Source organism: Cordyceps fumosorosea, assembly GCF_001636725.1.
Source record: "Cordyceps fumosorosea ARSEF 2679 chromosome Unknown scaffold_41, whole genome shotgun sequence".
In the NCBI taxonomy this organism is placed as follows: Eukaryota; Fungi; Ascomycota; class Sordariomycetes; order Hypocreales; family Cordycipitaceae; genus Cordyceps; species Cordyceps fumosorosea.
In genome coordinates, this window is record NW_017387341.1 from 37,721 (window position 1) to 51,919 (window position 14,199).

General features: G+C 49.7%; 2 protein-coding genes across 2 annotated transcripts; one reads left to right on the forward strand and one right to left on the reverse strand.

Moving 5' to 3' along the window:
• Positions 1-2: 2 nt before the first annotated feature.
• ISF_09083 (DEAD-like helicase) lies at positions 3-4,717 on the reverse strand (the record flags this gene model as incomplete). The annotated part of the gene is made up of 7 exons (XM_018852686.1): positions 3-263; positions 307-382; positions 436-2,457; positions 2,505-2,602; positions 2,655-3,225; positions 3,276-3,948; positions 4,003-4,717. 7 exons carry the CDS (start codon positions 4,715-4,717, stop codon positions 3-5), a joined length of 4,416 nt encoding a protein of 1,471 aa, XP_018700104.1.
• Positions 4,718-5,989: 1,272 nt separating this feature from the next.
• ISF_09084 (50S ribosomal protein L19e) lies at positions 5,990-13,877 on the forward strand (the record flags this gene model as incomplete). The annotated part of the gene is made up of 2 exons (XM_018852687.1): positions 5,990-13,258; positions 13,329-13,877. 2 exons carry the CDS (start codon positions 5,990-5,992, stop codon positions 13,875-13,877), a joined length of 7,818 nt encoding a protein of 2,605 aa, XP_018700105.1.
• Positions 13,878-14,199: the final 322 nt, after the last annotated feature.

Genomic DNA, 14,199 nt, shown 5'->3' on the forward strand with positions numbered 1-14,199 from the left:
TTTTACGCCTTTGACAACACTCCAATAGACTTTTCCTGGTTAAAATCTTGCGTAAAGAGTCGCTGCCAGACGTCAAGCCACTTCTCGTGCTGGGCGGTGGGAAGCTTGCCGGGTTGCTTGAAGGAGCGCGTCAGAAGCTCTCGCAATCTCGTTCGAATGACTTTGATGGCGAGCAATGTCTTCCAATCCGGAACTGCAAAACGGCCTCTGTTTCCATCCAATACAATGACGCCAGCAAACATCCGCAAATCAACTTTGTCAGACTTGAACCATAGAAACGAGGGGGGATCTCAAAGCGGTACTTACATCAATGCGAACATCCCCGCAAAGGAGAGCAATGGCAAATGGATCCGCAGCCGTGGTCTCGTGAGCTCGGTAGACTCTTGAGCAGGGGTCAGTTCAGTTAGCAGCAGCGGGGTTGACGATGGAACGTACGATTTGGATTGCATAATATGATAGTATGACAGCCACTTGATGTCGGAGTTGCCACGGTTCACCGATGAGGGATGTATGCTGATGGACTGATTATTGCCAATATTCCGCATACCCTTCATGCCAGGCGTGTCACGCACCAAGAGCTTGGGATAAAAGCTCCAAGCGACCACTGACGCAGAAACTACATTGTTATCGCTATGCATATTGACCCGCCCAGGAATTTCGAAGAAGTGTTGCTGCCGACGACCACGCCCTCCGGAGAAGCGCTGCCGTGAAAGTGCCTTTCGTTCCTCGTCAGTGAGCGGAAGGAAGCCGGAGTCTGCGAGGGAGACTAGAAGCTGGCCCTTTAAATCTTCAATATTTGAAAGGGTTTGTTGGCTAAGGAAGTTTTTGCGACAGAACTGCATTTCTTTTCCCAGACCGCTGTTTGATTGGCATGTCCTTTTCCATCCCAAGTATGCATTATACACTGTAAGAAGGTCCGAGTCCGCTCGTCGGAAAGCTGCGCGAGCATTATCTGCCTGTGCGCGTTGTCCGAACGGGGCAGAGAAGGGCGACTTAGACGAGAGGATGGCAGCTAGCGTGAGTGCTACATCCAGGCACTTGAAGACTGTCCCGAACAGGATCAATTTTCCGAGAAACACATCCAATGGAAGACGTGCAAGTTGATGTCCCAGTGGCGTCAGATCTTCACCCTGGGTAAGCGCGCGTACGTCTATCAACGCATCGATGGCGCGGCGAATGTTCTTTGCGGAGGGAGGATCCAGCGCATCTCCTAATGTGTCCTCAATTCCGCCAATCTTGCAAATCTTGACGCGAATTGCCAAGTCTTGCAGCGACAAACGAAGCATCTCCGGGGTTTGCTGATCGCTCATAAGGTTGTTATGTCGGAATTGAGTATACATATGAAAGCAGAGACCTTTTTGAACACGGCCCGCTCGACCGCGCCGCTGCTTTGCATTGGCTCTTGAGATGAATGTGTCAATCAATCTTGAAAGCTGACGCCGTTCATCGAATCTCATCTCACGATGCTTGCCAGTGTCGATGACACAAGTAACATCTGGAATAGTGATGCCCGTTTCAGCGATATTGGTTGCCAGCACAATTTTTCGCGTGCCAGGGGGAGGTATGCAGAATGCCGACTCTTGGTCATCTGTTGCGATGGTAGAATGCAAAGGATACACGAGCCACTCTTTGGCGAATCGGGGGTCGCCAAGAAGCATATCATTCAGGGTTCGTATTTCGGCGATGCCAGGGAGGAAAACAAGAATAGCGCTGCTAAAATTCCGCAATTCTTCATCCGTGGCAATACGAGCGATGAGCTGTACGATAAGATCAAACTCGATTTGATACTCATCTAGCTGGGAAAGCGTGCTGCGCGTTTTGGGGGAGTATGCAGCGAGAGATTGAGATATGTCACTCTTGGGTGCATCGGAATCAACTTCTCCGATATCATCATCCAGATCCACCATCTTGTCACCAGCCGAGTTTGGAGGTGTATAGCCTGTGAGCTCAATGGCGTCCTCAAGGTAGCGGACTTCGACAGGAAACGTTCGACCAGGGACGTTGAGTATTGGGGCGTTGCTCAAATACGCCGAAAATCGATCTGCATCGACAGTGGCAGACATCAGAACGACCTTAAGATCTTTTCTTTGAACCATCAAGCGCTTGAGGACGATTAGAAGGAAGTCACTGTCAATTGAACGTTCGTGGACTTCGTCCAGAACCAAGTGTGTAACTTCCTTCAGGTCGTTTGAGCCCTCGAGCATACGCATGACAATACCAATAGTTGCGTACACCAACCTGGTCTCCTTCGACACATTAGCTTCAAGTCGAATTGAATAGCCGATTAGTGAGCGATTTGTTCCTATATCATTGCGGTTCTCGCCTAACTCTTCACTAACGCGACGAGCCAGCGAGATGGCAGAGATTCGGCGGGGTTCAGTGCAATAAATCTTGCATTTTCTTCCACTGGATAACTCGTTCTCAAGAATAAACGATGGAACCTGTGTACTCTTTCCACTAAAGGGCCGTTAGTAGCGCTCGATTTTGCAGTTTAAAAAACGTACCATCCAGTCTCACCGCACACAATGACGATTTGGTTGTTTGCGATAGCATCCAAAACCTGAGATCTGAAATTCCACATGGGGAGTTGCATCCGGGATGCCTATGCAGTCTTATTAGCCGGCTTTTGGTAACTGAGTGCTGATGATACTTACCAACATGGTCCGGAACTTTGGAGTGCCGGATTTATCCGCCCATAGCTTTCTCAGCAGATCAGCGTTGCCATTTGCTTGCTTCGTGCGGTGACCATTCTGGTCAGTCACTTCGGATTGTTGCTTGATATTTCCACGTCCGCGGAAGGCGCCTTGTATGATGACGCCATCTTCCAACTCCTGATCAAGTCTTTCTCGTACCAAGCTTCGTAAATCTTTCACCACGACTCGATCTGCAGCATCTGCGTGGTTCTTCTTGGCTTCCGCCAACTCCGACCAGAGATCTTTCCAGGTTGGTGGTAGTCGTAGGTTGACCTTCTCTTCTCTCGCGTTGTTGCTAAATATATGGAATAAAGCCACAGTAGAAATGTATGCTTCAGATTGTTTGGCATCATGGGTGGCGACTCCAGCCATTGTGAAAGAGAAATGGACGGGCAATATATCTATCGACACAAGCGTTGTTGATACTGGTTGAGGCGGCTCTTGGGCCTTATTCCACCAAATGTCTAAACTTTGCTGGTTTGCGAACGAAGCCTCGGAGACGACTTTGAACTGAATTTTGACGGTCGTGTCCCTGATGCTGTGTTGGTATGATTTGCTACCTGGAGAGACGCGTTGACGTACCTTGATCGACATGCTTCCTCCAAGATACGACGGGGTCCCAATCCCGTCCATTTGCCGAAGTCTTTAAGCACCAACTTCACACCGTTGGCGCTGTTTATGACTGTTTGTGACTTGCCTGTCGCGGGGTCTACCTCATTTTGCGGCAGAGAGTCAAACAATCCTCCAATATCGTCCATTTCTTCGCCCTGCCCAAGAATTTGCGCCGCAATTCGCTCAGCTTCATCATTTACACTGTCTTCTGTGGGTTCATCTGGTTTTGGGGGCTCTATGGGCACTGCATGTTCGCGTTCCGCTTCGATCTGTTTTTTTGTGGCGGCCAGCTGCTGTTCCACAAGAATCTTCTTTGCCCGCCATTGTACTTCAGCGCTTGGCTTGTCAAACAAAACGTCATTTGCGATCATCTGAATTTTTGCTTCCAGTTTTGCCATCGCCATTGAGTTGTCTTCAGCACCAGCTGCTGGGTTTCTAGTGAGCTCCAAGAGTTTTGTTTTGGCGAGAATGTATTCGGGTATTAACTCGTCGGGTTCGATATCGCTATCGCATGTGCCAATCGTTTTTCTCACGGGTGACTGCATCTTTCGGTCTCGTCCATCAGTACCTCTACCAATCGGTTGACGACTAGGCTTGGGTGTCGCAGGTCTCGAAGGTATTGGACTATCGCTTGGTGTCTCTCCTATTTTCTCAATAAGCGAAAAGAACTCTTGAATTTATCACAGGGCTCAATTACCTTTCGAAACTACCTTGTGCTTGTTCTCATAAGCCGGCAATTCATCCATGTCACATTCGCGCGCTAGCCAGTCGAGTGACTCTTCCAGCCCCCAGATGAGATCTTTCCCGGGAGGGGATATACTTGGTGTTATATCGAGAACATGTTTTAGAGTTGAGCGGACACGATTCTCTTGGAAGCCAGCGGACTGGAGCGTAAGTTGAAGTGTCCACAGGCGGGCAACCATTTCCTCCTCTGACGGCATTTTGCCAACCGCATGGCTTTCTGCTGATAGGCTAGAAACAGAAAACCGGGTTTCGCCAGAAATGAGATCTTGAATATGGCCCATAAGCTCGGCGTTGAACCACTTTACGCTGTTGACTGGCTCTGCCTGGCTTCGAAGCAGCCTCCGGTCCGTCTCCAGACGGTTGCGTTGCCGAGCCGCATCGCGTCTGCATTTCTGAGCTAACCTTTCCACCAAGAGCTGCAGCTCAGACTCTTCAAGATGCCGTTCAAATTCTTCGGCACTCAGTGTCGTTTCCGTCGTGTTGTTGCCGTCTGCCTTGGGTGCCTCAACGGTCTGCGGAGGAGTATCCTGTTTATCTAGAGGGGCATTGGTTGGCGCGGAAAGTTCAAGCTCGGTCGCTTCAGGTCGTGGTTTCGCTGCGATAGACGTGGTCGCAAATCCTCGTGCAGGGTTCGAAGCCGGCTTCTTCTTCTTTTTATTGCCGGCCATGGTCGTAAATGGTTAAGGACACGAAGCGATGTTGAGGTGGGAGGTTGTGGACGTGGGGCAGCATCCTCTAACTCTTGTCCCAGATACGGAAGAAGCAGTATGTACTGGTATGGGGCGCGCGCCAAACAACGCCTTCCTTGTTGTACCTACTGTAGGTAGTTGCTAATTGAGCATCTACGCTGCCTACCTACCCCAATGACTGAGGAAGCAGAGGTAGACTTATTTCTATGATACAGATAACTATTCTTAACATATTTCGCAGATAATAATATTGCACTATGAGGCAGTTTCAGAGCCAAATAAAAAAAATTAACACCGTGAAAGTATCTTGAGTATTGCCTTATTACATAGCAAAATCTAAACTACGGATTTCCGTACTCCCGTTCACGCGCTCACAAATAAAACATTCTAACACCTTTCGAAAAGGAAAAACTGGCTCAGGGTCATCGGCAGCGACAGTATCTTCTATACTGTTTTTATCATATAAAGCGGAAGAAACTTCAATAATTTTCGTTGTTTTGTATACCAACCCTGCCGCGTAAATCGTTGAGTCAGACCGAGCTGGCCTCGCCGAAAAATTATATGCCAATTCGAACGGATGCGGGAAAGCCCTAATTAGGAAAACTCGCGCATGCAGGTTGGTGACTTCAAAATTCGAGTTTTTTCTTCTTTTGCTCGACTTTGAATTCTCTACTCAAGTGATACAATATATATATCTTTGCATCTTCCCAGCACCATCACACACGAATATACACCACCCCCTCTAGGAGAGGGCCGTTAGTAGTGGGCGGTGAATTCCTCAACGTGGGGTCCTGGATCCTGGCTTTCTGCCCCAAACACCACCACGATCGAAGCTACTGCCGCCGAAGCAGCCCAGCTACACAACGCGATCACAAAGATTTCGACTTTGCGTGCAGTTTTCATTGCCCCAAATGAACTCATAAATCTGACAAATACACGATTGTGCCGACATGACCGAACCACTTTCTAGCAGCGGAAGCGCGTTGGCTAGGTTCAACCTTGCTGAGACGGTCAGGATCTTGGCCTCCTCGTCAACTTCGGCCCGTATTGCACGGCTCCAGTCTCTTGACGAGGCAATTGCGCACAAAAGTATACCTAGACTGCATCCGCGGTATTCGATTGTGCTAATAAATTTTAGAGCTCGATCAAGATGACAGCCAAGTTGTTGTCCAATCCCTTTTCGCTACTGTTCCGTTTTATCAAGACCGCGAATCGAGACTAGCCGTACAACGATGTTTGATATCCTTGCTCATGGCGAATACCGAACCGCAATTTATTCAGTCCATTGTCCAAGCTGTCCACAAAGAGAGCCAGAAGCAAGCTGTAGCTACATCTACCGCATTTGTTTGGGTTGAGTGGTGTAGCGTTCTCATACAACACCTAGCTGGAACCCATCGATGGGAAGCATTTGGAAAAGAAATTGTACTATCAGACGCCGAACTTCTAGAAAAATGTCTCCAACATCCGTTGAAGCATGGCATTGCTCGATCCGCCCTGGTTGTGACGCGACGAGCGTACCGAAAGCTTTTTTCTATGTCTGAGACTGGTAAGAAAGCTTTGGAAGATGCCGTCAGAATCCTTACAACAAAGCAAACCCAGCCTACGGCCAAATACTCCTTGATCCTTGGAGTAATCGCGGGCGTATGCGCTCGTTCACCAATGCTGAAGGATTCGTTTTCTCCTGTGAAGTCGAGTTACTACGATTTCTATTCCCGAGAGTTGATCGGTTCCCGCATCACTATACCCATACACATCGCCAATGGTCTGGTCGACTTTTTCGCCGCCTTCTTGACGCGGGAGGCGCTCAGGACAGACATTATCCCGAACATTGAGAAGGGACTGCTACGCTCTCCCGAGGTTATCCTCACCGGAGTTTTGAAGCCACTCATCAGCTCGCTTCCGAAAGAACTCGAAATATCGGATATTTTCGAGAAAAGCCTCCTCAAGCCAATTATGTCAAACCTCAAATCGACAAATACCTCAATTCGAGACGCTTCTGTCAGCGTCTTTTGCGCTGCAATCACCCATTGTCAAGACCATGAAGCTATTAAACGCATTGTCCAAGAAATTTCTGGCCCTTTGAAAGCCGGTAAAGTGGCTTCTGCCGATCATCGCATTCTTCACGCTTCCATGCTGGGGAGCATTCCTTTGTCTTCAACAACTTCGGAAGCTGTTTCTACGGCCCTTGCAGCTGTCGCATCGAAAGAAGGAAATGAGGCAGCGCTCTCCGCAGAGCTTCGAGCCCTGGGCAGAGCAGCTAGTTTCACATTGAGGAGCAACAAGACCGTTCCCACGGGTACTCAAGAGGCACTTGTTAAGGGCCTTGCAGAGAAAAAGGCACCAATCAAGAAACTTTGGATTCTGAGTGCCGGGCAGATCTTGTGGAACAATACTGATGCTTCCTCAGTAGCCAACACCAATGCGTTCGTTGAAGCCATCATACCAAGACTACTGACGACTCTAGACGAGGTTGCATCAAATCCTGCAGCGGCTGCACAGAGTGGGTTGATAGTGGGAGCTTATGTTCTCATCGCTCTGCACAAGAGGCTCGACAATCAATATCAGAATTCTAATCTGACACAGCTGTTGGCCAAAGCAGACATCGCCAACAGAGCACTGAATGTCACAGATAAGCAACCTATTTTGCTGAATGCGAGAATTTATAGCAAGGCCAATACTGAGGAAGACCTATCCTGGCTTCTTCGCGCGCTAGCCGCTTCGTCGGAGCACCTCACAATTCTGAGTGGTGAAGCTATCTCACGAGCGTGGGCCGAAGCTATGGCATACCTCATTTCCGCTCACTCTGTTGCCCCTACTTTGCAGCGGAGAAGTTCAAAAGTTTTGTCGAGGCTGTACGCAGAACGACCCAACGTTATATCCAGCTTCATCATTGATGGGTTATGGAGTGCCCTTGGTCAGCTGCAAAGCAGTGGGAAAGATGTGAAGCAGGAAAGCGCAAATTTTGCCAGAGTGCTTAGGTCGATATCTCTCAATCCTACAGAGATGCCCAGCAACGATGAATCAGAAATCAAAAAGTACTTGGAAGAGCAAGCCTGCTCAATGATAGTCCTGGCGCAACCAGAACTTATCACCGGCTCGAATTGGATTGATACTGTCATTCGAATGGGCATTGATCCCGGCGAACTGGCACGTAAACATCGCGATCATGTACTGAAGGAGATCGGGACTAGAGCTGCCCCTGAGAACGTAAGTACCGACAAGATTTACGCATTTTCCGAGCAAAATGCTAACGATTCGCATCAGCCTGCAATTCTTAGGCAGGCGGCGTATAATGCTGCAGCTGAACTCGCATTTGTTGCACCGGATATAATTGTCCCCCGACTTCTGGAGCTGGTTGCGCGAGATTTGAACCCTGACGACCTTCGCTCTATTGGCCCGCTAGAAATGGCAATTTTCAGAACACCTGAAGGAACATGCTTTGTGGACGTTCTTGGAAAGAAAGCGAAGGGCGTTCTTCCCAACAAGAAGAGTGCCGCTGAAGATATTTCCAGGTGGGAGCAAGACGCTCGAACCCAAATTGAGCAAAGAAAACCTCAAAGCAAGAAACTATCTAGCGAAGAGGCGTCAAAAGTAAATGCCCAGTTGAGGAAAGAAGAGACTATCCGGGACTCGGTGCGAGAGTTGCAAGCAAGGATCAACCGGGGCGTTGGTGTTATCGAAGCGTTGGCCAGCGGTCCTCCAACAGACGCTACATTATGGCTCGGCCAATCCGTGAGACTTCTGCTTAATGCCATCGAGGAAGGTGCATCTTTCGTCGTCGAGGAGGTCGTCGCGACAGCCTTTTTGAAGTGCTCTGAGAAGATCTCGATGAGGCTTGGAGCCATGCGACCTTTTATTGGCGCCGCTACGCTGCGACTGAACGATGTGGCACTGCCTGAAAACTACTACGAAGAGCCTCTCGAGGATCTTGTGACAAGAACACTTTATCGATTGAGGTTTGCCGGTGAGCAACGGCCCTTCGATGTCGCTACCCTGACCTACGTGTTGCCTCTGCTGCTTGACATCCTACGTACTGGCGGCGTTGGAGCAACTGACGATGATCGCGACGCTCAAATCGTCCTGGCTGTGGAAGTCATATCTTTCCACACTGATGTTTGTGAGGATGAGTCACTCCCGCGTGCCGAAGTTTTTACAGCATTGATCGACGCGATGCAACGGTACACACAGCACTACAAGATCATAAAAGACTGCTTTGCGGACATCTGCCGCTGCATTGCTCCCAACATCAGCCAGAGCGAGATACGCGTCCTCGCCAAGGGCTCAACTGTCCCTTCTGGCACAGTCCGGACAGCTATTTTGCAATCAATCAGTGCCGAGGTTGATATGACAGAGTTGCAATATTCTGATGAGATTTGGTTAGCAAGCCATGACGATCTGGAAGAAAACAGGGAGCTTGGTCGCGAAATTTGGGAGGAAAGTGAGTTTTCTATCAGGGAGTCCGCCATTGCTACCTTGTTGCCGTACTTGGAGAGTAATGATGCACAGCTGCGCAGATCGGCTGCTAGATCAATTGCTGAAGCAGTTGCCTCGCGAAAAAGCGTCATTGAGTCTCTACTGTCGCAGTTGAAGAAATCCTATATCGAATTTGCAAAACCAAGAGCACAGAAGCTTGACGAGTACGGTATCCCTATCAAAATGAATCTCTCTGATCCCTGGGAGGCCAGGCAAGGCATTGCCACTGCATTCAAAGAGATATCTCCTATACTCGACGCTACACAGCTGGAGGCGCTCTTTGTGTATCTCATAGAGTCCGGCCCTTTTGCTGACACCAATGGCAATGTTCGTGGCGAAATGTTAGATGCTGCTCTCAGGGCTATCGATAGCCATGGCAAGGCCATGGTTGAAACCCTAATGAAGAGATTCGAAGCGACTCTTGAGAATGGCGACAAGAGCAATGATGCTGCCGATCGATTGAATGAAGCTGTCATCATTTGCTATGGCGCTCTTGCCAGTCATCTTCGACCTGGGGACACCAAGATTCCAGTTGTTATCCAGCGCCTCCTTGGTACTCTCAGTACACCGTCCGAAACTGTGCAGTTCGCGATCGCAGAATGCCTTCCCCCACTTATTAAGGCGTACCCCGAGAACACATCCAAATACATCGAGCAAATTATGACTGAGCTCCTCAATTCAAGGAAATATGCGGTGCAGAGAGGAGCAGCGTACGGCTTGGCAGGGGCTGTTCGGGGCCGAGGGATCGGGGCGCTGCGCGACTATCGTATCATTTCCAATCTCAGCGCTGCCTTGGAAAACAAAAAAGATGCACAGCAGAGAGAAGCGGCGTTGATTGCATTTGAACTTCTTTCAACTGTTCTTGGACGGCTGTTCGAGCCTTACGTCATACAAATTGTTCCCCAACTCTTGGGCGGATTCGGTGATAGCAATGGCGACGTTCGTGATGCTTGCTTGGCGGCTGCGAAGGCCTGCTTCGGCAAACTTAGCTCTTATGGTGTCAAAAAAATAATGCCTACCCTTCTTGGCGGTCTTGACGATCAGCAATGGAGAAGTAAGCGTGGCGCTTGTGATTTGCTCGGTGCAATGGCCTACCTTGACCCAAACCAGCTCGCCACTAGTTTGCCCGACATCATTCCCCCTCTCACCGGCGTGTTGAACGATAGCCACAAGGAAGTACGCGCAGCGGCAAACCGGAGTCTGAAACGATTTGGTGAGGTTATCAACAATCCGGAAATCAAGGGCTTGGTTGATATTCTCCTGAAAGCCTTGAGTGACCCTACCAAGTACACAGATGAGGCACTCGATTCCCTTATCAAAGTCCAGTTTGTTCATTATCTTGATGCACCATCTCTAGCTCTGGTGACAAGGATACTCCAGAGAGGTCTCGGTGACCGCTCTAACACCAAACGCAAAGCTGCCCAGGTTATTGGTAGTCTGGCTCACTTGACTGAAAAGAAGGATATCATTGCTCATCTTCCGATTCTGGTTGCTGGCCTGAAAGTTGCCGCCGTGGATCCTGTCCCGACAACTAGAGCTACAGCGTCAAGAGCACTGGGTTCACTTGTTGAGAAGCTCGGAGAGGATGCTCTACCCGATCTTATCCCCGGCTTGATGCAGACCCTGAAGTCTGATACTGGTGCCGGCGACCGTCTTGGTTCGGCCCAAGCTTTAAGTGAGGTCCTTGCCGGGCTTGGCACGACAAGACTGGAGGAGACACTACCGACAATTTTGCAAAATGTTGACTCTTCTAAACCGGCCGTCAGAGAAGGATTCATGTCACTCTTTATTTTCCTTCCTGTCTGTTTTGGTAATAGTTTTGCCAACTACCTCGGCCGGATCGTTCCACCTATCTTGGCTGGCCTCGCTGACGACATTGAATCAATTCGAGATACCGCTCTGCGCGCTGGTCGCCTCTTGGTCAAAAACTTTGCCGTCCGCGCTGTGGACCTTTTGCTACCAGAGCTAGAGCGTGGTTTAGCAGATGATAGCTACAGGATTCGGCTGAGCTCAGTCGAGCTTGTTGGGGATCTGCTTTTCAACCTCACTGGCATCAAGGCCAACACTGAAATTGACGAGGATGACGACGAAGCCATCAAAGAAGCAGGTGCCTCGCTTAAGGAGACTCTAGGAGAAGAAAAGCGCAACAAGATTCTCTCTGCACTGTATGTTTGCCGCTGCGATACTTCTGGTGCTGTTCGATCTGCTGCCATCTCGGTCTGGAAGGCATTGGTGCACAACCCCAGGACTCTAAAGGAATTGGTGCCGACTTTGATCTACCTTATTATTCGACGCCTAGGCAGTTCCAACATGGAGCACAAAGTTATCGCCAGCAACGCTTTAGGCGAGCTGATTCGAAAGGCTGGAGATGGCGTTCTTGCGAGCTTGCTTCCTACGCTAGATGAGGGCTTGCAGACCTCCACCGACTCAGATGCCAAGCAAGGCATCTGCCTGGCCCTTAGAGAACTCATCTCCTCTGCTACACCCGAGGCGCTCGAGGAGCATGACAAGACTCTCATTGCTGTTGTGCGAACCGCGCTTATCGATTCTGATGATGAAGTACGGGAAGCCGCTGCTGAAGCATTTGACTCCCTGCAGAGCATCTTTGGCAAGCGGGCTGTAGATCAAGTTCTCCCATATTTGCTCAACCTACTTCGCTCGGATAGCGAAGCAGATAATGCTCTGTCAGCATTATTGACCCTCTTGACAGACACTACTAGATCCAACATCATTCTGCCAAATCTCATCCCCACGCTCACCAGCCCACCAATCTCTGCATTCGACGCGAAGGCCCTTGCATCACTTTCTCGTGTCGCGGGCCCCTCTATGAATCGCAGGTTGCCCAACATTATCACATCCCTGCTCGAAAATGAGATCAACTGCACAGAGGATGAATTGCGTGGCGAATTGGAGCGGTCTTTTGATACGGTCATACAGTCCATTGACGAGTATGATGGTCTCAATACCGTCATGAACGTTCTCCTGGGTCTGCTCAAGCATGACGATCATCAATGGCGTGCTGCGACCGCCCGTCACCTGACAAGATTCTTTGCTGCGGCTACGGTGGAGTACTCGCGATACAACCAGGATATCATTCGTTCGCTGCTCAACTCCTTCGACGATAGCGATACTGCGGTGGTACAGGCTTCATGGGGAGCATTAAGCGCATTCACTAAGAAACTCAGGAAGGAGGAAATGGAATCCCTCGTTCCATCAACTCGACAGACACTACAGCGCGTCGGTGTCGCAGGAGCAAATCTGCGAGGATTCGAGCTGCCTAAAGGCATTAACGCTATTTTACCTATTTTCCTGCAGGGTCTGATGAATGGTACAGCGGATCAGCGTGTACAAGCTGCTCTGGGCATTTCGGATATTATTGACCGCACTAGCGAAGCCAGTCTGAAGCCATTTGTCACGCAAATCACTGGTCCGCTTATTCGCGTTGTGTCAGAACGGTCAACCGACGTGAAGTCTGCCATTTTGATGACTCTCAACAACCTGCTGGAGAAGATGCCTGCCGCGTTGAAACCCTTCCTACCTCAACTGCAAAGAACATTTGCCAAGTCTTTGGCCGACGGCTCGAGCGAGGTTCTGCGCACAAGAGCTGCCAAGGCTCTTGGAACGTTGATCAGGTATACTCCACGAATCGACCCTCTTATTGCCGAACTCGTTACCGGATCGAAGACTACAGATGCAGGCGTGAAAAAGGCCATGCTCAAGGCCTTGTATGAGGTTATTAGCAGGGCAGGCGCGAACATGGGTCAACCTTCCCGCACGGCGATATTGTCTCTGATTGATAGCGATGTTGACGAAAGCGATTCTTCCATGGCAATCACAAATGCACAGCTTCTGGGCGCCTTGATAAAGAACGTACCCGAAGAAGCTGCAGCAAGCTTATTACGCAACCGTGTGGTGTCAGCAAACTTCAATTTATCATCAGCGCTTGCCTTGAACGCTGTCTTGGCCGAGTCCCCGGAAGTTTTGGTCCGGAGTTCTGTGGCGGAGGAGCTGCCCGACCTTCTCTGCCAGGGCATGACTGCGAAACCAGTATGTTAATCTCGATATGCCCTCCTATGTTTTCACATGTCTTTAAACGAATACTAACTTCGGGACTCAGACCTTTGTCGGAGACAATTACATCTTGGCGGCTGGCAAATTGCTTCTCTCATCACCTCCTAAAAGCTTTGACGCTACAAAGAATATCTTCGAGGGACTTGCCAAAATTATTCAGCCGGGCTCCCCCTCGGATTCTCGGAGACTAGCCTTGGTTATCGTACGCACGGTGAGCCGAACAAACATGGAACTTGTCCGGCCTCATGTACCACTGCTAGCCACGCCGATATTCTCGAGCGTTCGAGACCCTGCTATCCCCGTTAAGCTGGCAGCCGAGGCGGCGTTCGTGGAACTCTTCAGCGTCGTAGAGGAAGAGAGCAGGATTTTTGATAAGTACATGGCCGGGCCGGGGGCAGATCTGCCAACAAATACGAAGAGAAGCATGACTGATTACTTTAAGCGCGTCGCAACCCGCTTGGGTATTCAGGCCCGTGAAAGAAGAGAGGCCGAAGGGGGACAAGGTGGTCTCGGTCTATCCAACGACGAGCAAGAAGACGAGCGTGAGATTTGGAGTGTTGGCCAAGTAGAGATTGAAGGGGAGAGTTTTACATAGTAGCAAGACATAAGCCTGGTGAGATTTTTTTTCAAAAAAAAAATAGAATCGATTTACAATGTATTTTGAAGGAACATGAGGACAGGGGCTTGTTGTGCAGATAGCTACATAGCTACTTACATACATAGTCACCTATGCTACATAACTAACCTCCCTGTGTCAACAACTATTTGATATCACGTGACTACAAATAGCCTCACCGTCTTACCTCATCACAGCCCTCGCTTAGTGGAGTATTTTGGGCTTAGTGCACGTGAACCCACAAACTCTGTGGTGAATGTGCGCGCCCCAAGAATTTTTGGCTTCCCGAAACCCCTCCCAA